The following is a 20,256-nucleotide window of genomic DNA, read 5'->3' on the forward strand; positions in this document are numbered from 1 at the left end:
TATATATTTGAAAAATTTGCTATTTAAGAATTGCAATCATGTACTTGTAAAGATTTCCATTGGCGCCATATTTATTTTGCAGAACGTCTCACGTCACACAGGCCTTTTTTCAGGAATGAAGCAAGGTCAGAAGTCAGTGCCGGACTCTGTAGGAATATGTCTGATATTTAGTTGACATTATAAAGCACAAGAACAACCGAATATCAAACATATCACACAGCTTCTGGCAAACCAGGAAGAATCCTGCAGGCTGGAAAAACCTGTTGCACAAAAGAGACATGAGACAGTGAGGTAAAAAAAAATTAGGAAGTGACAAACATCGCACAATCAGTCAGATTGTTTAAAGCTGAATTTAACTAACACTGACTTGAACAACCTTCTCCAGAAATAAAAAGACAGACCAGAGGCCCAGAGGGCGAGGGAGCCAGAGATCGTGTTGGCATTTGAGATCAGCGTCTCTGTTAGCTACAGGAAATACACAGTTGGTGCAAAGGCAAGAGAAGAGGAATGATCTACATAAAGAAACACTCTTGATAGCAATGAAACACAAACAAAAATAAAGATACTCACTCATTCTCTCTATGCGCAGGTGGAGTCCCAGCATCCCATCAGCAGGTCCTTTGCAACACTGGCATGCTGATTAATAAAAAGTAGAAAAATAATAAAAATGTTGTCGAATGTGTGCGAGTCTGTGAGCCTGTCCCCAGTGGGACAGCATTTATATATATGCAGTCCCTTGATTTTGGGGGGGGGGGACCACCAACATCCACTCTTTCAGTAACACACACTCTGTGTCCCATGTAATTAAAGGTATATTGATCAGCTGCTGTGGCCTGCAGTCTTTCCTCCCCACATTAGCTGGATCAATAGATGTAATGTTCATCCCACTGTGAGTACACACACACACACACACACACTGACATGAGTGCAGAGTCAAATAACACTCAGTTATTGCCTGTAGGGAGGACGAGCGTGAAATGTGACGGTCATTTCAGTAGAGTCACTGGTCGTATCTAAGATTATCTTTAAAAATATAAATATATTTAAAACAAATAAAACTTCTAAATTATGTTTGTTTGCATTGAACATGGTTACAGGAGGAAAATAAAATCCTTTTAAATATATTTTCCGTCATTATTACAACAATCGAGAGCATCTAAATGTGAAAGCAGTACAAGATAATTTTTTGTCTGAGAAATACCCAATTTTATTGTATTAAGCAGAACTTTAAACAATATTACCTTAATTTCAAACTCCACATCAATTCAAAGGCAAAAAGTTGACTTTTACTTCAAAATGTGGACACTGCTTAGTGTCCATGGATCGACATTCATTAAATAGCTCTGTTATGTTTTCAATTGCTTGATATTTTTATTTTAACGTGAGAATGACTGTAAAGTTTAACCGATTCTGCTAGACTTGTGACATTTAGGCAGACTGAGGATTGACTCTAAAATCTCAGTGACCTCCAGCTGTCAGTGTGACCTCTGAATGTCAGGGTGGTTTGTTATAACTTCCACTTTGTGTTCGACGACTCTAACATGTACTGAATTCACGTCATCTACTGCATGAATTGCCTGATAAAAATACACTTTTACCTGTGGTGAGTCGCAGTTTTTCTTTTTAATTTGAAAGCACTGGGTGAAGCAGAAGGTGGACATTTCTGTAGCTGGAATATATTTAATGTATATTTTTGCTCTAAACATAAGACAGCGTCATCGCTTACAGAGAATCCGGCTATTTTTAACACAGGTGCATTCTTAATTGTACATTTCTGCTCATACACATCAAATCACACACTACAGTTTACGTTTATGACATCAGTCAGATTAAATGTCCCTTGCTGCCGCCTCTGTATCCTCTCCTGGTATGACGCCGACCTTGTCAGCCTATTGGGGCGGAATGATAGCCCCTCGATTGCCTAATTGTGAGCCTGGGGGAGTGTTTTAATCTCCAGCAGATGGCTGGCAGTGTGAAGCAGAGTGAGAGATGACAGGGTGATACAGAGGAAAGTGATTTTAAAAATGAATTGCATGAGATTTAACAAAACAACTAACATCCTTTGCATTACTAAAGACAAAAGAGTTTTCTTGAAAGCCTTTTTATAGCGCCCTCATCTCAAAGACCTAAGAGGAAAATTACATCCCTTTAGTTTAGTCCAAGTTTTTCTGTTTTCTAATAACATGTTTAAGGTTTAAGAGTTAATTTACGTTAATCTGAAAGAGGTTTCAGTTTAGCTGAAGTATTCGTTTTTAACACTGTGTTGCTGATAAGATTGCAGAACTAAGACATTGCTTGCAGCTTGTCTTAGTCCGACAGAAAAAGGATCACAAGAGTGTGAAAACGTGCTTATTCTGTGCTTTTATAAAAAGGGGCAGATAACATCACCAACAGTAAATCACTTTAAACACAAATTACAACCAATGAAGTGATTTTGTAAACCTGATCATGCAGTAACCGATCGTTACGTGCAGTCATGAGTTAAATTTAATGGGACTGATCTCATATATAATCACTTCTGTGCAACTGCTTAACAAATCTAATGGAATAGCAGACCTTCTGTAGGATTGAGCTGCTGCGTCCCTGATTTGAAACCAAGTGAGGACTTTTGTCACATGTCATTTTACACCTGTCTCTTCACCTCTTGTCTTCTCTCTGCTCTGGTTAAGTTTCTAGTTAAAGGATAAAATGCTTTAAAAAAACCCTTTAATAATAAAGTCATAATTCATGAATGCTGAACCCGCCAGACAGACAGACACCCTTAAATGTTCTCATCTCTGAGTAAGACTTTCAGTCAATCAACTCTTCATTTCAAACGTATACGTGTTCATGCACATAAAACAACCAACACGATATCAGTGAAAGTCATCATATGTGCACAGACAACACAAAAACAAAATGTTGACCGTTTCCTGATTGGAAAGAAGTAGGAGGAGGAAGGAAATGCTGAGTAATTTCTACCCCCTGTAGCTCATGTTATATATCGTTTAACATATATGCTATGAATAACCCTATGTAATATTCATGTTAATGTGGACTGATGGAGGACTCACAAATAATGACACTGTACGATCGACCAGAACACAAGCTGTACAGCCGAAGCTTCACAAGAATAACAGACTGAAGTTTATATGGAGTGATGCATCAAAGCTCTGGGTTCTGCGATTGGTCAGTTGATTATGCTTGCTCTTTCTCTCTCAATGCACACACATACTGACACAGAGGCAGGGTCACTAAAAAGGAGCGTGGCAGACAAGGTTAACAGTGGTTATTCAATATCTCCGTGTTTTCAGCGCTGGACGTGGAGGAGTTATCTAACAGAGGAAAATAAATTAATAAAAGTGATCCAAACTAAAGGCCAGAGCACAGCGTCCAGTAGAACAAGACATAAATCAGATGTACATACGGTTAATAGGTTCACAGTGAAAGCAAAAGTGGAGGATGCTTTCCATTTTTATTTTAGTTGTGCAGCATTTAGTTTTTTTTCCACCAGCTTATATTTACATGCAGTCAAATATGAAACCGACACACAAAAGCCTTCATGGAGGAGCAGAATGGAGGACAGCAGCATTATTCAATACATAAAAACACTGTCTGACTGGTTCATTGTTCTTTCTCATTCTGTCTGTGTTTGCATGTATAAATTATTACCTGTGCAACCAGGATACAGGTTAGAGGGCAGGTACAGTATTTCACAACCATGCGCCTTACAAGTCCCACACCCTAACTATTGTGTGCAATGTGTTCTTGGCCAACTAATATAAATTACTTTATGGCAGGGAGAGTGAGAGGAAGGTCACCATCTGTTTGCACTCTTTAGCAAAGCTGTGAGAAATGTTACTGATTTTTCATTAATGCTTTCAGACACTTGTTTTTTGTTGTTGTTTAAACAAACAAACAAACAAACAAAAAACTTTAGCTCTGCTTTACACTTTTAGGTACAGAAAAAACTCAGGGGCTAGTTTACTAAGTGCACCTGCTGCAAGTCAAATCAAAGTTTATCTCTATACTGTATTTTACAAAAGTGCTACACAGGTTATGCTAAATATCCACATAAAAAATAATTAAATCACCAATAAATACACTAAAATGCATAATAAAGCACCATACATAAGACTGCTTTTGCATGGTTTATAGGCCTCAGTGCTTTGGCAGCAGTGTAGGACTGTAAAAGCTCAGTTAAGTAAGGTGGGGCCAGGCCTTTCAAACTCTTAAAAGCAAGTAAGTTCATTTTTAAACTGGATCCTGTAAAGATGCCAGTACAGATGTGACATGATCACGTCCTATTTTTCCTACCAGAAGGCAAGCATTTTGGCAATCAGAAACTAAAAGATCATTTCTGAACAAAAAGTATTTCTTCTTGATGCTTATAATGACATTTAACACCATATCAGAATGGTGTTAATCCAACTATTAGATGTTTCAAATATTTCATGGACTCATGGATATAAATTGTACAATTTCATTGTTTTGAAAAATGTTATTACGTTGGCTGCCCGTCCCTGAGGTTTTGTCCTGTTAAAGGGGTGTGTTTCCTTCCCACTGTCACCAAGTGCTTGCTTTAAAAGGGCCGTTTGACTGTTGATGTTTTCTCTGTGTTATTGTAGGGTCTTTACCTTACTATAATGTGCTGGTTGAGGCAACTGTTGTTGTGATTTGGTGCTATAAATAGCTAATCTATAATGGGCACCTTTGCTGTAAAACATGTATCTGATTGAAATGTATTGGTGGTATTTTAAAGGATACTGATAGGGATCAGGATAAAATTGTGATTGGTGGTGGCCCATAGTGTTTTTTAATCTAATAAGGAATAATTTTGTCGGCTTAAAACAACAGCAGTGTCATCCCACAGCAATAAGGTTCCTGGTTTGATCCCCAGAGAACCCCAGAAACTGAGAGCATCCTGCAGGACTGTTTTGCTCAAACAGATTGGGATGTGTTTCAAACTGCAGCCACTAAGGAGAATTGTTCTGTCCACATACAGGACTATGCTGAATATGTGACTGGGTACATCAGCACCTGTGTTGACAATACTGTGCCCACCACACAAATCAGAAAGTTCTTCAACCAGAAGCCCTGGATCAAAGGCTGTGTACTCGCTCTCTTGCATTCAGATCAGGCAATGAGATGGAGTACAAAGCTGCGAAGTACAGACTGAGGAAAGCCATTACAGCAGCTAAGAGGCAGTAGAGAGAGCAGCTGGATGGCTTCTATTCTTCTGCTGGCCCCAGGCGGATGTGGCAAGACCTGCAGCATATCACAGAGTATAGGGCCACCACCAAAACCATCAACTCTGCATGCGGTCTGATGGATGATCTCAACCTGTTTTACACCCGCTTTGAGACCCCCCAGACCTCCCAGACCTTCCAGACCCTCCAGATCTCCCAGATCTCCCAGAAACCCCAGATTACCCGACCGTCTCCCCCGCCAGCGGTCTCAATAGACCAAGTGCACAAGATCCTGAGGAAGATCAACCCCCGCAAAGCATCAGGACCAGACAACATCCCTGGATGGGCCCTTAGAGCATGTGCTAATGAGCTGGCTGATGTTCTCACGTCCATCTTTGACCTTTCCCTCAGTCAGAGCATCGTTCCCACATGCTTCAAGACCACAACTATCATCCCTCACCCCAAGAAAAGCCCCGCCACCTGCCTAAATGACTAAAGACCAGTTGCACTTACTCGAATCATTGCAAAGTGTTTTGAGAGAGTGGTGATATTAAGAGAAATATCAGGGTAGTCTTTGCTGACTATAGCTCCGCCTTCAACACGGTCATCCCTCACGAACTCATCAGCAACTGTCTGCACTCAGCCTGCACCCCACCCTGTGCGACTGGCTACAGAACTTTTTGACTGGCAGGCCTCAGTCTGTCAGGATCGGCAACAGGACTTCAGTCAGCATTATTACAAACACTGGAGTTCCACAGGGTTGCGTCCTCAGCTCCATCCTCTACACCCTGTACAGTCACGACTGTGTCGCCTTCAACAAAGAGAACATCATACTGAAGTTCGCGGATGACGCTGCAGTGATCGGTCGCATTACTGGAGGGGATGAAGCGGCTTATAGGAGAGAGGTGGCGTGGTGTCATGGTGTGGTGTCATGGTGTGAGGACAACAACCTCACCCTCAACACTAACAAAACAAAGGAGATGATAGTGGACATGAGGAAGAAGAAGAGGCCTCACCAGCCGCTGTTTATCCGGGAGAGTGAAGTGGAGAGGGTGAGCAGCTTTAGGTACCTGGGTGTCCACATCACTGAGGACCTCACCTGGTCACTGAACACTACACAGCTGGTCAAGAAGGCTCAGCAGCGGCTGTATTTCCTGAGGAAGCTGAGGAAATTTGGGATGTTGGTCAAGATCCTCAGCAGCTTCTACAGCTGCACTGTGGAGAGCAACTGACCCGCTGTGGAGAAGATCACCAGTAACCACACGTCTGCCCTCGAGACGAAGGTTTAGAAGTCCGAAATCCAGAACATCTCGAGTCAACAACTCCTTCTTCTCCACTGCTATCAGACTCCTGAACATCCATGAACATATCCTTATTTATCTTGTTCCTTCAACCCTTCCTAACTTGGCATTTGTGTATGGACAGCAAGGGAAGAATTTCATTGCACAGAGAAATGCTATTTCTTCTGTACACATGACAATAAACACTTTGAATCTTGACTCTTGAATCTGGTTAATGGTTCTCCTGTGTAGGTACTCTGTATTCCTCCTACAGTCCAGAGATGTTAGGTTATTTGTTTTTTCTGAATTAGTTGTGGATGTAAAGCAGATACAGGGGTTGAACTTTGTTGAATGAGGTGCTGTATAAGAGTATGTGACTTGTGGTGTACAGCACTTTGAGCGGTCAGTAAGCCTGGAAATAAAGCAAGCACAGCAAACTGAAAATCCTTGGTGTGCTTAGTGTGTGTGGTCACAAAATAAATGATCACATTTTGGATTATAATGGCAATGACATTTTGTATGTTTTATAATATGTTGTAATAAGGTTGAATACTTTTCCAAAGGATTTTTATTTCATACTTCTCATCCTCTACATCTCAGAGATAAATATTCAACTTTAATTATTGTTCAGCTTTGTGGGTTTTATTAGAGGTGGGTGAATTGATCCAAGTAACGATAGTATCGATACCAGCGCTGGTAGTGGTGTCATATTGATACTGGCGCGATAGGATCAATACCTTGTTTCTATCCTCTAGTTCAGTATGTAGCCGACTGGATTGTGTCAAATTAATACTTTTTAAAAAATTTAAATATTCCGCAAACACCCAATATAAAAATATCTGAACCTTTTTGTGTTGTCACATCTGTTTTATTTATAGCCTATAGCACATTTAAACAAGAGAAGTTGACTCAAAGTGCTTTAGAGATTGGTACATTTCATTTCAGGTATCCCAAAAAAATAATAAAAAAAAACATGAAACGCTGAAAGGTGTGATGTTGAAAGTAAAAATCATTGATTTACTGGTCATTAAAATGTGTTCAGAAATTGCAAACTGATGATGATTCATCTCAAAAGTCTTGACACGCGGCTCTTCCCTCCATAAGCTGCCTTTATAAGTAATAAATCTAAAAGTATTGATACCATTATTGGTATTGGCAATATTGTCCCTTTTACTTGGTATTGGATTTATACCAAAATTTGCAGCATGCCACAGCATTTCACACACAAATGATCATGATTTTTAAGAACAATAATGTGCCCTGCATATATAATTGAGTTTTTTTTGCACTATAATAACTCTTAGTGCATTTCTGTGTAATTATTCTGCTACTTAATTTTAAAAAAGACTGCTGTGGAGACTTTGAACTTACATTACAGAAATATTCCCCCTACTGTTTGAAAATGCCAAAAGACATGCATTTCATTTCTTTTCATTTAAAATTTTTAAACCTAAACTCAAGCATACTGTTTACAAGATATTACATGCATACAACCAATCAGTCAAAACATAGTTAGTTTACAGTTTTGCATTACTTTTGTGCCATGAATTCAACTAAACTAGAGCAGATAAACATTGTTCCTCTTAAACAAGGTTAATATTAAAAGTTGGGATGGAAACAAAAGGCTGGAAGAGTGAGTAGTACAACTAGTAACAGGTCAGCGACATGACTGAGGGGAGAAAGATATATATGGGTTTTAAATGAACATATTCTCCCATCCAGACAAATTCTTTTACAGGGAAGGCCTTGTATATCACACACCAAATTAGACCAAGTCCAGGATACTAGTATCCATGCCTGATCTTATGGGTCCAATTCCTTTAGCCTTTTAAGCCTTAGGGGCCTCAGCCTTTGCCTCTTCTTGTTTGGGGGCCTCGGCCTTTGGTTGCTCTTGTTTGGGGGCCTCGGCCTTTGCCTCTTCTTGTTTGGGTGCCTCGGCCTTTGGTTGCTCTTGTTTGGGGGCCTCGGCCTTTGGTTGCTCTTGTTTGGGGGCCTCGGCCTTTGCCTCTTCTTGTTTGGGGGCCTCGGCCTTTGCCTCTTCTTGTTTGGGGGCCTCGGCCTTTGCCTCTTCTTGTTTGGGGGCTTCAGCTTTTGGTTGCTCTTCTATTCCACACAGAGTTCTTTTAACAGAAAAAGTTACAATAAAAAAATAATAAGTGCATCAATATCACAATACATATAATAGTAGGCTCTGCTGATTTATGTTAATTAAAGAGGTAACCATACCTAGCTTCTGCAATATCTGTTTTTATGAACTGGCACGCTGAGCTGTATTTTGCTAGTTCCTGCTTCAGAGTGTCTTCTTCTGTTGTCCAGCTCGTCTTCTCTTTTTCCTGGTCAGCTGTAAGTGTTATAAATTACAAGATGGGTTCGAAGCTAGTATGAGCTTAGTAAAACATACAAAAAAGTCTTTACTTTCTTTACTTCCAACTACACGACTACTTTCATTCACTGGACTTCATAAACCATCACTTACCTTTCAGACTTTTTAACTGTATCTTTGCTGCTGCCACCTCATCTGTTATTGTCTTCTGCAAATGCAAAGAAAAAGCTCAGCAACACAAAGCACTGGTGAAACCACAGAGATCAAATTTGCACAAATGGTTTGCAGAATGTGAATGTGATAAGTATGTAAATATAAATGATTTGGAGAAAAAAAACCCACAAGAACCAAAGTGGAGTAAAATAGTGGCTCGCTTGGCTTTCTCCTCAGCCACATGCACAATGATGCTACACAGCAAAGGCACTTCCATTTGGTAATGTGGCATGTAACAGATATATAGCATTTATAGACCTAGCATAGCATGATCCAAATCACAACATCAATCACATCAAGACATTTTATATTATATGGCACAGACCCTGCAACAATACAGAGAACAGGCCAACAATCAAATGACACCTCTGAGTAAGCATTTGGTGACAGCGGAAAGGAAAATCTCCCTTTTAACAGGAAGAAACCACAGGCAGACAGGCCAAAACTACTGCTGCAGCAGAAAGATTTAGAATTGGGTTATATCATAAATCAGAAATGACTGAGCCAGAACAGTTCACATGATGAAGAATTTGCAGGTGTTTCTTCTTGCATTAACCATTAGACCACCTCAAAAACCACGAAGACAAAACAAGCTATAAATCAAAACACTGTGCTGCATCATTAGTAAATTTACGTACATATGAGGAACTTGCCAATACAAACGACCATGTACGCTGTTACTCATATTAATTAATAATTGGATGCAATGTGGTGAAGAAGAAACGTGCATCATGGGAAGTGAAATCACAAACCCATTGCAGCATAGCTACGGGATCAATCTATATGCTTTATCAAGTTTTAAGCCTAATCTTCAAAAGCGGGGGTGCTGGATGTCAAAGACTGATATTTTGTACAGTAATGTAGGAAATCAGCTTCAGTTTAGTGGTGGCATAAAGTCCACTGTCAGGCGGATAAGCCTGATTTTCTGAGTGCACCGGAGTGCACCTATGCTCCTCAACAGGTGGAACGGGTTTTGGGAGTTACACTAGCTGTCTCTACCCACCAGGCTATTTCTACTCACCAGGTCTCCCTGGCAGGATTTCGTATCTCCCTTTGACTTGTCCCCGTCGGTCTGGAGCTTGTTCACCTCCTCCTCCAGCGCTTTATGCTCAGTGCTGGCCTTTTCCAGCATGTTCTGCTTCTCTGCCTTATCGTTCTGATATTCTCCCAGCACATCATGGGCAACCCGCAGTCTGACATCCTGAAACTTGAACTGCTTCTCGTATTTTTCGTGCTCACCTTTCCGCAGTTTCATGATCCCCACCAAAGCGACCGACACCACTATGGTCGCAGGTAGCAAAAGCGACTTCATTGTTTGCCCGGCGTTGAGAGCCTTCCTTTACTGTGGAAAGTGAAGAGCGGATCTTCTTACAGAGCGGCCTCTTCGACGTTCACGAGCAAAGTTGCTCTGTGACCCTGGCAACACCGTGAATGAATTAGTGAGTCACCTGCGGTTACCTGGATTGGACTTTAATCATTGTGGTTGTTCCTGAGCTCGTCGGTAAACACGCCCTCTCCTAGCATGCCGTGTCTAAAGATAGACAGGTTGGGCCTGTTGGCTTTGAGCAAACTGGTTTGCCTTAATAGGCATGTAGTCATGCATGTAGGCCTGTACACACATACACACACACACACACACGCATATAAATTAGTAGGCCAAATAATAACCTCCATAATTCAAAAAAATATGTACGAAGGTAAACGCACATATAGTTCTGTAGAAAATATAGTGAACTGCCTTTCTTTAAAATATATATATATATATATGTGTGTGTGTGTGTGTGTGTGTGTATACTATGTTGAAAGCAAACAGCAGTTGTTAGGCCTGTAAGAGAAAGGCTCGAGATAGGCTGATCATGATGCAAATACATCCCAAGTGTTTGTTTAAGTGACTGCCAACAAGAGCAAGCGAGAGAGAGGGAGTGCCACAGGAGGAAACAGGTGGTTTGTCACGCCCATCCAGTTCAGCAGGTAACGCAGCCTGCAAGTTTCCCGTCACACCGGCGGACTGGTCTTTAGGAGACGCGTGCGCAAGGTCGGAGACCTGGGATGAACAAGTGACCCTCAAGAGTTCTCCATCGTGTATCCCGTGTCTCCCCGTCGAAACCAAGATGAAGCTGGCGATGGCGTTAGTTGGCCTGACTGTTGTTGTGATAGGTGTCTTGATTTTCCAGGTCGTGCATCAGGAATTCCGCTTGAGTCACTTAAAAGTCCGCTTAGTGGAGAACTCGGCGCAGGTCACCAGGAAAGAGGAAGGCATAGTCGAACTGAAAGCCAAAATCTCCGAGCTGCAGAAATCGCTGGACGACGTCAACACAAAGGTGGAAAAACTGAAAAAGAAAAAGGCAGAAATTGAAAAGTCATCGGAGGACGCGGGTAAAGGTCTGACGGCCTGTACCACGGAGAAGGCAAGGCTCGCGGGCGCACACACGCACACAATTGCACTTCGACTCTCCACAGGTTTTAATTCATTTGCATGCTCGTGCAGTCTAAACATTAACAAAAAGAAAAAAAGAAAATGATCATGTGACTAACTGTAATACATTTAAGTATTTGCTTGATTGTCTCTATTTGAGCTTCATTCCGCAGTAAACCGTAACTGCTGACTTACACTTGTTTTCGCATTAGGAGAAGGCGGAGAAGACGAGGGATAGTACAACTGGGGAAATAAATAAACTCAAAGGTAAGCCAGCTTTCTCTTTAAGTTCTGCTTTGTTGTTATGAGCTCTGGACTGACAGATCTACAAATATGTTTGCTTCTATACAATGATATGGATCACATAGGAGAATAAGAGAATAAGACAAGCATTTCTCTGTTTGCATTTTTAAATGCACTGGGTGTCGTGTCCCCCCCCCCCATTGTCTACGCAAGAAGAAAAAGAACGGTTTCATTTTTACATTCCTTTATGAAAAACCTGTAAAACCAGCTGTTGCAACACTGAGCCACACGGGTTTACTTTGAACGCAAAGCTACCAGTTTCTAATAATACATTTACACATTCTCAGTTTTTGCTCTCATTTGTTATTATCTTTTATTGTCTCAGGCGATCATGAAGCGGCTAAAAGTCAAGCCCAGGAGAACATTCAGAGCTTGAAAGAGGAGATTTTTAATAGAGATAAAGCAGTCTGTGCCTTTCTTGATACAACCAAAGACGAAGGACGGTAAGATTTTAATCACCAGCATGCATCGTCAATAATAAATTGGATTACCATAGATCACTACTGGGGGCTACTGTAGAAGTCTATTTAACACGCCTCTATTGCAAAACTGAAAACTGTCTTTTGATTTCTTGATTTTTCAGGAAGTTGTGTGAAAATCTTCAACAATCACAGTGAAGTCACCTCAGAACTGTTCAACAATGACTACCAACTTTTTCAGAAAAATATTTGTGCATCAAAGTTTTGTATCACCACTAAGGTTATTATGGAATAATAACAAAAAAAGAAAAGAAATTCTGTGCATTCACTCAGAGAACAAGTATACAGACATGTGGAATAGAGAAATAGAATTCATTTCATATAATAAGAAGGCAAAGAGGGTTGTATTTGTAATGTATAATGTGGGGATCATCCGACAAAAATTCTGTGCTCAAAATGTTGCGCCTAATATGATGATATAACAATAGAAATAAGCAATGTAAATAATAGAAATAACTATTTGGTTAGTTATAGGGAAAGATTATGGTTTGGTTAAAGTAACCCTCGTATCAACGTTTGCCACGTCTGTCTGAGCGTTCTGTGACAGTGTGTTCAAGCTGAAATAACCCCTGCAGAAGCTGTTTAACTGCTATGGTTGGGTACCTGATGTGAAACACTGTAGTGTCTCCTTTTATCATATTATGTTTTACTATTTTTTAGTTATTCTTTCGAATGTAATAAAAAAATAGAAAAAGTGCACTTATTATTGTAACAATGTACAACACTTTCATTTTAGCTCAGGCAGTAATGAAAAAGCGACCTTGCAGTTATTTTGCACTGGTTTTATGATTGTGGAAACAATATTTTTGCTAAAAAAGTTCCTGTAATTTCTTGTAGTAAAATAAACCAGATAGTTTTTTTAAAGGACACACGGACCCAGATTTTATTCAGTTTCTGTTTGGTTTTTATAAATTTGATGTAATATTAATACTTTGGGCTTTGGGCCATAAACAGCAGACCTTTAAGCAGTCTAGAAAATAGATGCAATGTGTGTAAAAGTGTAAAAGCATTGTATATATCAGTTAATACGACTCTATATATAGACGAAGCCAAAATGATAAAACATTTTAGATTTAAGAGGCAAAACCTAAATTATCACGTCTGTTCAAATTAATGCTCCTTTAACTCCCCCTAGTGCAGAACCTAGGTTAAGACAGAGCATGTTACTGACATTGTGCTGATACAACTGAGGAAACACTTTCTTACAGGGGATCTTGTTTGGAGGAAACTATTACAAGTACAATTTGAGTACACTGAACTTGTTACAAAACGTCTTGTATGAAATTAGATTGCCAAAAGCATTTATTGTGGGTTTAATGAGTGCTGTATGGATGTACAATTACTAAATAAAGTGTTTTGTGTTCCTAAAGTTCCTATAAGTTAACAAGCACAACCTTATTATTGCTCATTTCTAAATATTGTTTTACCTTTGCGTTCATGCAGTTCCCTTTACCGGCTTCAGCTAATCTGCAGGCAAGATGCCTTTCCACAACCTTATGGTTTCATGATAGCCTTGTATTGAAAATAACCTGTATTTGTAAAGTATATAACGACACTGAATCAATTACAAACATATGATAATCACAAATTATTATTATAAATAATGCATAAATATTATAAATGTTTTGTTTTGCTGTTGTTGTTCTTTTGAAAGTTGTTACAGAAATAATTGCTACCTCTCCTTCAACCTCCACCCACTTGCAAACTTTTAAAATGTCATTTTATTATCTTTTTAATTAATATCCGAATAGCTAATCATTTGGCACCAACTCAAAACATTCTGGCATGTAAACATTTAAATGACCTGCTCAAGTTAGAACTGAGCATCAGAATGAAGAAGGAAAGTGATTTAAATGACTCTGAAGGTGGCAGGGTTGTTGGTCCCAGACAGGCAGGTGTGAGTATTTCAGAAGCTGCTGAGCTGCTGGGATTTTCCCACACAAACTATTTCCAGTGTTTACAGAGAATGGTCTTAAGAAGAGAAAAGATTAGCCCTTTATTGTCACTGTACACGTACATCAAAATATCACGCAAGCAGCAGTTCTCTGAGTGAAAATGTCTTGTTTATGCCAGAGGTCAGAGCAGACTGACCAGGCTGCTTGACCATACTGGGCTTCACAACCCTCAGCTAAGAACAGGACACTGAGGCTACAATTTGAACCAAAAATAGAATGATAAAAGACCTGGTAAATGGTGCTTGGTGTGATGAGTCTTGATGTCTGCTGTAGCATTTCAATGATGTGGTCAGAATTTGGTGTTAACTACATGAAAGTTTGGATCAATGAAAGCATGGATTCAAACTGCCTTGTGTCAATGCTTCAGACTGGCGATTGTGGTGAAATGTTTTTTGGGATACTTTCTTGTCCCATTTTGGGTGCCTTAATACCATCTCTTTGTAACTAAAGTGTAACCATCTTCTGAAGGCTGCTTCCAGCAGCATAATGCACTATGTCACAAAGTTCAAGTCATCTTTGTACTCAAATGGCCTCCACAGACACCAGAGATCAATCCAATAAAGCACCTTTGGGATGTGGTAGGACAGTAACAGTTGCAGATAGTAAACTATTATCTATTATCTTGTCTCTTACGTTTAGATTTTTATTTGCACATTACTTTTTAAAATTGTGTTGCATTAGCTAAGTTAACAATATAGATTAAAAACTTTATATGTGCTATACCAGAAATAAGTTCCAAATATTGCAATATGCGTAAGTAAAGAAAGTTATATTTCTAATAAAATAAATGTTACGTACTTTAATCTCTAAGCTTTATGAGTAAAATAACTACAGAAAAATAATAATATATAATAATAACTCTATTAAGTTTTTTTTATTGTCTAATCCCCATGTGATCTAAGTCTCTCTTATAAAACTATTTACTTGTTTTCTACAAATGTGTAAAGTTTTTTTTTTTTTTTTTAACTTAATCACTATTAAACTTAAACTTAATCAACCATTAAAATCTGCCTTTTTGTCTCGGAAAAGTTAGAAAAAATAATGGTGGTTACCACGGGAACAGAAAAAAAGTTCTATTTGACACCCAATCATATTAGAATCTGTACGGCACGTGACTCTACCCAAACGACGCAACGGCAGAACTCCCTCACGCCGGAAGTTTACAGCCTGATCTTGACAAATGAAAGTCACCGGTAAAATAATAGCAGTGACACCCGCCATAGGACGTATTCCTATTCTGTGGAACATAAACACGAGTCAAAGATGGTTAAGTCACTTTTATTTTTAAAGCAGACCAGTGTTTACTGCAGCGACCGTAGTCTGTTTGGGCGCTAACTGACGAAAGCATTAGCCAGCTAACTCTCAACGACCAGTTACAGGATCATTTATCTACCTCAGAATATAGAAGATATCACCGCGGGGACAGTTTACAGATGGCAAGGAGACTGGGTCGAATATTCAGGGGCTTTCAGAGCCTCGGTTCACTCGCATTCATGAAGTCTGAACTCAGCAACCTCCCTGCCAGCGTTTCATTGAAGAGTATGGTGGTAGGTAGATCTGTGAGCCGTATTTTATGAAATACTTTTTCATGCTGTATGTGAGTTGTTTGCCGTGTCATGTTCTCCTCACTCCTGCCAGATGTTTCTCCAGTGTTGTGACTGTACTATCCCACAGCTAAAAAAACAAAACAAAACACATGGCCAGCGTGAGAGTTTGTTAGCTTGTCGCAAAAAAAACAAACAAACCCAACAACAAACAAACACATTTATATAAGATGACTATAACGTAGTGATTACAACTTAAAATAGCAGGCCATGTCACTACAACACGACCACAGAGGTCAACATCATCACAGATAACATAAGAAACACTTTATCGAAGAGTTGGAAAATGATTTTGTTAGCACAATTAAAAATGAAGTTCATTCAGTTTTTTTTCTTTTTGTGTTCTGCTTTGTTTTTGCCCTCCATCTCCCCTATATAATGTTTTAAGAAAAACAATAAAAAGAAAGTGAAAAATGAAGTTCATTATGACAAACATGTAAACAGTAACAAATAATAGTGTTATAGCTAAATATAATAACATACAATCATGTGAAGAAGGTTTTCCGTACTTCTTCCTGTTAAAAAGTACTACTAAAATCTACATCCTGACTGTTTCCATAGGAATTAGGTTTTCGAGTTTATATGAGTTAGAATTTATAAGATCATAATAACCTCCACATTTACATCAACAAAATTATCCTGTTCTAACTCTTTACTCTTTGTGCTAACAACTAGTTGGCAATAAGGTCATTTACAATAGCAGAATGTCTCCATGCATGCAAGTGTACATATGCACCTCAAACACACAGGCATACAAACAGAATTAGGAGGGTAAGTATCAGTCAACTTCTCCTAATGGAAGTAAGACAACAGATTTATTCGATTTTAAATTATCAGCAATTCCTAAGATCTTTATAAAGGCAGACGTTTTGGCATTTTGCTGGTGTGGAGTATCCAGTCTTCCCAGGAGTTGACATCACAACAAATTCTCCCCAAGGTCAGATCGTGCAATGCTCAGAGAAATTGCAACATCTCAGACTCTACAGGCTTCAGTTATAATGATAAATATTAAAGTTCATAACAGTGCAGTTAGAAAATGACAAATAGGGTTTGCTTGGAAGGGCTGCCAAGTGAATGTCTCTTCCTTATAAAAAGAGTTTGGCTGCATGGCTCAGGTTAGCAAAGTACCACCTGAACAAACATATCAGGAAAAATGTCCCTTTGACAGATGAGACCAAACACCTCAAACCCACAGTGGTGGAGCGGTGATGATTTGGGCTTGCTTTTCAGCCACAGGAGCTGGGTACCTTGCAGTACCCGTATTAACAATTAAAATGTGAGGACATTTGTCTGACAGCAAAAGTGGAGCTGACATTGAGTCATGCAACAAGACAATGATTTCAAACACAACAACAGTAAATCTACAACAGAATGGCTGAAAAAGAAAAGAATCAAGGTGCTGCATTGGTTTGCCAATATCAAATATAATAAATATAATATCCAATATCAAAATATTGCTATATTAATACTTTTCGCTCATTTGGAAAATGTTTTCATGACCCCCGTTGACTTAATAGAACCACAAATATTAAAGCAGCATCCATATGGTATCTATATGAGACATCCACACTTTGTCATTACCCTTTCACTACTAACAGACATTGTAATTCATTTCTCTGTTTAGCGAGCGCTTCCATCACTCTTTTCATCCAACCCCCGGGACTTCAGCCTTCCTAACTCCTCATGGGGCACAGAAATGACGCAGCTGTATGAACATTATAACAGCCAATGTGAGGCAGTGACAGATGGAGGAGAGGAACAGGGTGGACTATGGAACAGACTGCCAAGCTACAATCGTTCTCTGAAGTATGCTGCAGGTAAATATACAGACCAAAAAGTTTACCTGAAATAAGAACAAGAGAATTTCCAAAAGCTCCAAAAGCTTAACGTGGCTGCTGAATGTTCACTTGTGTTCTTTCCCATCAGGTGGAGTATACCTTAGCAAAATAATCCAGGCAAAAGCTCGTCTTTTCACCCGCAACATCAGAGACCCGGGGGCAGCATTTGAGTACGTTATCTTTGCTAACAAAAAGGAGCAAAGGTGTGTGTGCATTTTCCAGGCTGGACACCTTCTGGAGGGACCACCAGGGTGAGATAACACATTCCTGTCCAAGCTTATCGAAGTCTGTGCTTTTCACGTTGTTATACTCCATTCTCTTTGTCATCCTCTCAGCCAGCAGCTTTCCAGTAAACCCAAAGTGGCAGAAATAAATGGGAAAAAATAAAGGAAGACTTGTGAATTTTTAGCTAGACTTAACTCTAAATGTTCCGTCAAATCTCATAAGTTTTACTGTCTCATGTACCAATGTCTGTGCTTCCAGAAATGTCCACGGGGGGGCGATAGCCACTATGATTGATACCGTGACAGGAACTCATGCTTGTGTGCATTCTGGACCTGTTATGACTGCCAACCTCAACATCAACTACCGCAGGTACAAGAACAAAAATCAGCAAATTGTACATGATAAGAATATTCATTGAACATGTAGCACACCTTACAGAAATATGAGGATTAAACTGTTTAGTATATTAAAGGAAAAAAATGTTAGATGTTTTCATGTGTGTTGTCCTGCTTGTTAACATGGAGCATATTTAGCTGCTGGGCAGGGTTTATGGAAGTATCACTGAGGCGGTCATGAAGAAGTCATGAAGGTTTCTCCCTGCTCCAAGTCAGTATAATGAAGATCGACTCTGAATGATGTCACATAGATAATTCATTGTGGAAATTAAATATGCAGCATCGGTATCACCGAGTCAGCCCAAACGGTTCACTTTCTTTGGTCAAGCACGGACCAACAGACATTTGCTCGACTGCCCGGTTGTTCTGTTTAACACACAGCAAAATATGAATAATTACACATATAATTAACACAAAGTAACACCTCTTAGTGCATTACTTTGATCATTTACTGTCAGTTTGATCATTTTGTCTTGTTCCAAGTCCCATCCCGCTGGGAAGTACAGTGTTGATCGAATCCTCTCTGGATAAGAAGGAAGGCAGGAAAACGTTAGTTTCGTGTAAAGTGACCAGTGCTGACGGCGCCAGATTGCACACAGAAGCAACAGGTAAAGCAACAGGTTTTCCCCCTCCCACACACACACACACACACACACACACACACACACATACAAAATCTCAGATGGACATGTTACTGTGAAAGCTGCTGGTAAGTGGCACATCTGCTTGTCTGTTTTCTTCTCTGCAGCACTGTTTGTGTCAATCGGCGTCAGCCAACTAATGAAAGGGTGACACGAACACGCCAGCCAGCCATCTATGAAGAAGGAGACTTCAGAAACAGTGTGCATTTTTTTGTTTTGTCTAAGTGGGCCATTAGTTTTTTTTTTTTAAATTAAAAGGATGTACATATTTTCTAGGCGATAGAAGGAAACTCTTATATTAAATAAAAAAGTTAACCTTCTATTTATACTACTAATATGTTGCATTTGATCTGATACTTGACTGCCGCTGCTTCACATTACTAACTCATGAACAAATTTACTGAACTAATTCAGAAGTATTGATGGTATTGATGCAGTATTGATGGTTTTAATTAAGACTGCTGTATTTCAGAACAGCGTTATTGATTTAAATGTACTGTTCATTTATTTATCATTTTATTTTCTCCAAAAAAGCCTTTTCTATTGGTATTGTGTTCCCAATGCAGGTGGTGTGTTTGTCAGAGTTAAATAATCTGTATTGAGAAATAAAACGTTTTTTTGGGGATACTTTGAAACTGATGATCTTTACATTTGAGTAGATACCATCAAACTTAATCCTGAAATAATTCTGTGGTAATCTGCTGAACTTAATGATATTTATAGGTTAATACTATTAATAGTAAACACTGTGTAGTAAATGTTGAAAGGTTTAATTAAGGGATACTGAAATATATGTGATACAACATCAGCTTACTACTTTTTGTCAGTAAATCACACAACTGAAGGACGAATGGGTTCTAAATTTATTCTTGAAGTTTTGTGCCCCTTACATCAAAAATGTTACACAGTTTTGTTTTTCATGTGTGGGTTGTAAACTGTTACCCCACCGTGTGGTGGTTGTGGTTTTATTTGAATGTGGGGTGTGAATTTGCATGCCATGAGAAATTATGACATACAATGAAGGCGCGAGGACTTCAAACCCAAAATCGTCACGACAACTGGCTGTTTTTTACACGAGCTGGTTATTCTCGTTCACTCTGACACTTTGAACGTGTTTCTACATTCAGAAACGGCTGACGGATGCCGCAGTATGCCATAATAAGTAACACAGTCCACATCACAGAGATCAGTGCTGCTCTAGCAGCCACTGCAGACCACAGTTCTACAAAACATGACACCTGAGAGTATGTAGAGTACTGTTTTTGATTAAACACATACTGTACTGACTATAGGTTGAGGACAACATACCTCCCGAATAGGCTGGCATCTTGTAACTGAGGAGCAATTACAAAATGACTCCAAAACATAAAAATATTATATGTGGGATTCGTTTTTTTAGGGAGGTAGCAGGTTCAC

At 39.4% G+C, this 20,256-nt stretch overlaps 3 protein-coding genes across 3 annotated transcripts; 2 read left to right on the top strand and 1 right to left on the bottom strand.

The window, feature by feature from the left end:
• Window positions 1–7,020: 7,020 nt before the first annotated feature.
• On the bottom strand, window positions 7,021–10,579 carry LOC146377718 (uncharacterized). The gene is made up of 4 exons (XM_084945096.1): window positions 10,006–10,579; window positions 8,925–8,979; window positions 8,675–8,789; window positions 7,021–8,568 (listed from the first exon to the last, which is right to left on the bottom strand). Exons 1-4 carry the CDS (start codon window positions 10,294–10,296, stop codon window positions 8,277–8,279), a joined length of 753 nt encoding a protein of 250 aa, XP_084801222.1. The 5' UTR covers window positions 10,297–10,579; the 3' UTR covers window positions 7,021–8,276.
• A 383-nt stretch (window positions 10,580–10,962) lies between these two features.
• Window positions 10,963–13,794, top strand: LOC146377719 (uncharacterized). The gene is made up of 4 exons (XM_084945139.1): window positions 10,963–11,392; window positions 11,613–11,667; window positions 12,029–12,146; window positions 12,287–13,794. Exons 1-4 carry the CDS (start codon window positions 11,096–11,098, stop codon window positions 12,318–12,320), a joined length of 504 nt encoding a protein of 167 aa, XP_084801265.1. The 5' UTR covers window positions 10,963–11,095; the 3' UTR covers window positions 12,321–13,794.
• A 1,467-nt stretch (window positions 13,795–15,261) lies between these two features.
• them4 (thioesterase superfamily member 4) lies at window positions 15,262–19,475 on the top strand. Its single transcript, XM_084944914.1, has 6 exons — window positions 15,262–15,684; window positions 17,366–17,558; window positions 17,668–17,830; window positions 18,063–18,173; window positions 18,683–18,807; window positions 18,948–19,475. Exons 1-6 carry the CDS (start codon window positions 15,571–15,573, stop codon window positions 18,989–18,991), a joined length of 750 nt encoding a protein of 249 aa, XP_084801040.1. The 5' UTR covers window positions 15,262–15,570; the 3' UTR covers window positions 18,992–19,475.
• The last annotated feature ends 781 nt before the right edge of the window (window positions 19,476–20,256 follow it).

This window comes from Perissodus microlepis, chromosome 11 (genome assembly GCF_051167445.1).
Source record: "Perissodus microlepis isolate ML-2025 ecotype Zambia chromosome 11, ASM5116744v1, whole genome shotgun sequence".
In the NCBI taxonomy this organism is placed as follows: domain Eukaryota; kingdom Metazoa; phylum Chordata; class Actinopteri; order Cichliformes; family Cichlidae; genus Perissodus; species Perissodus microlepis.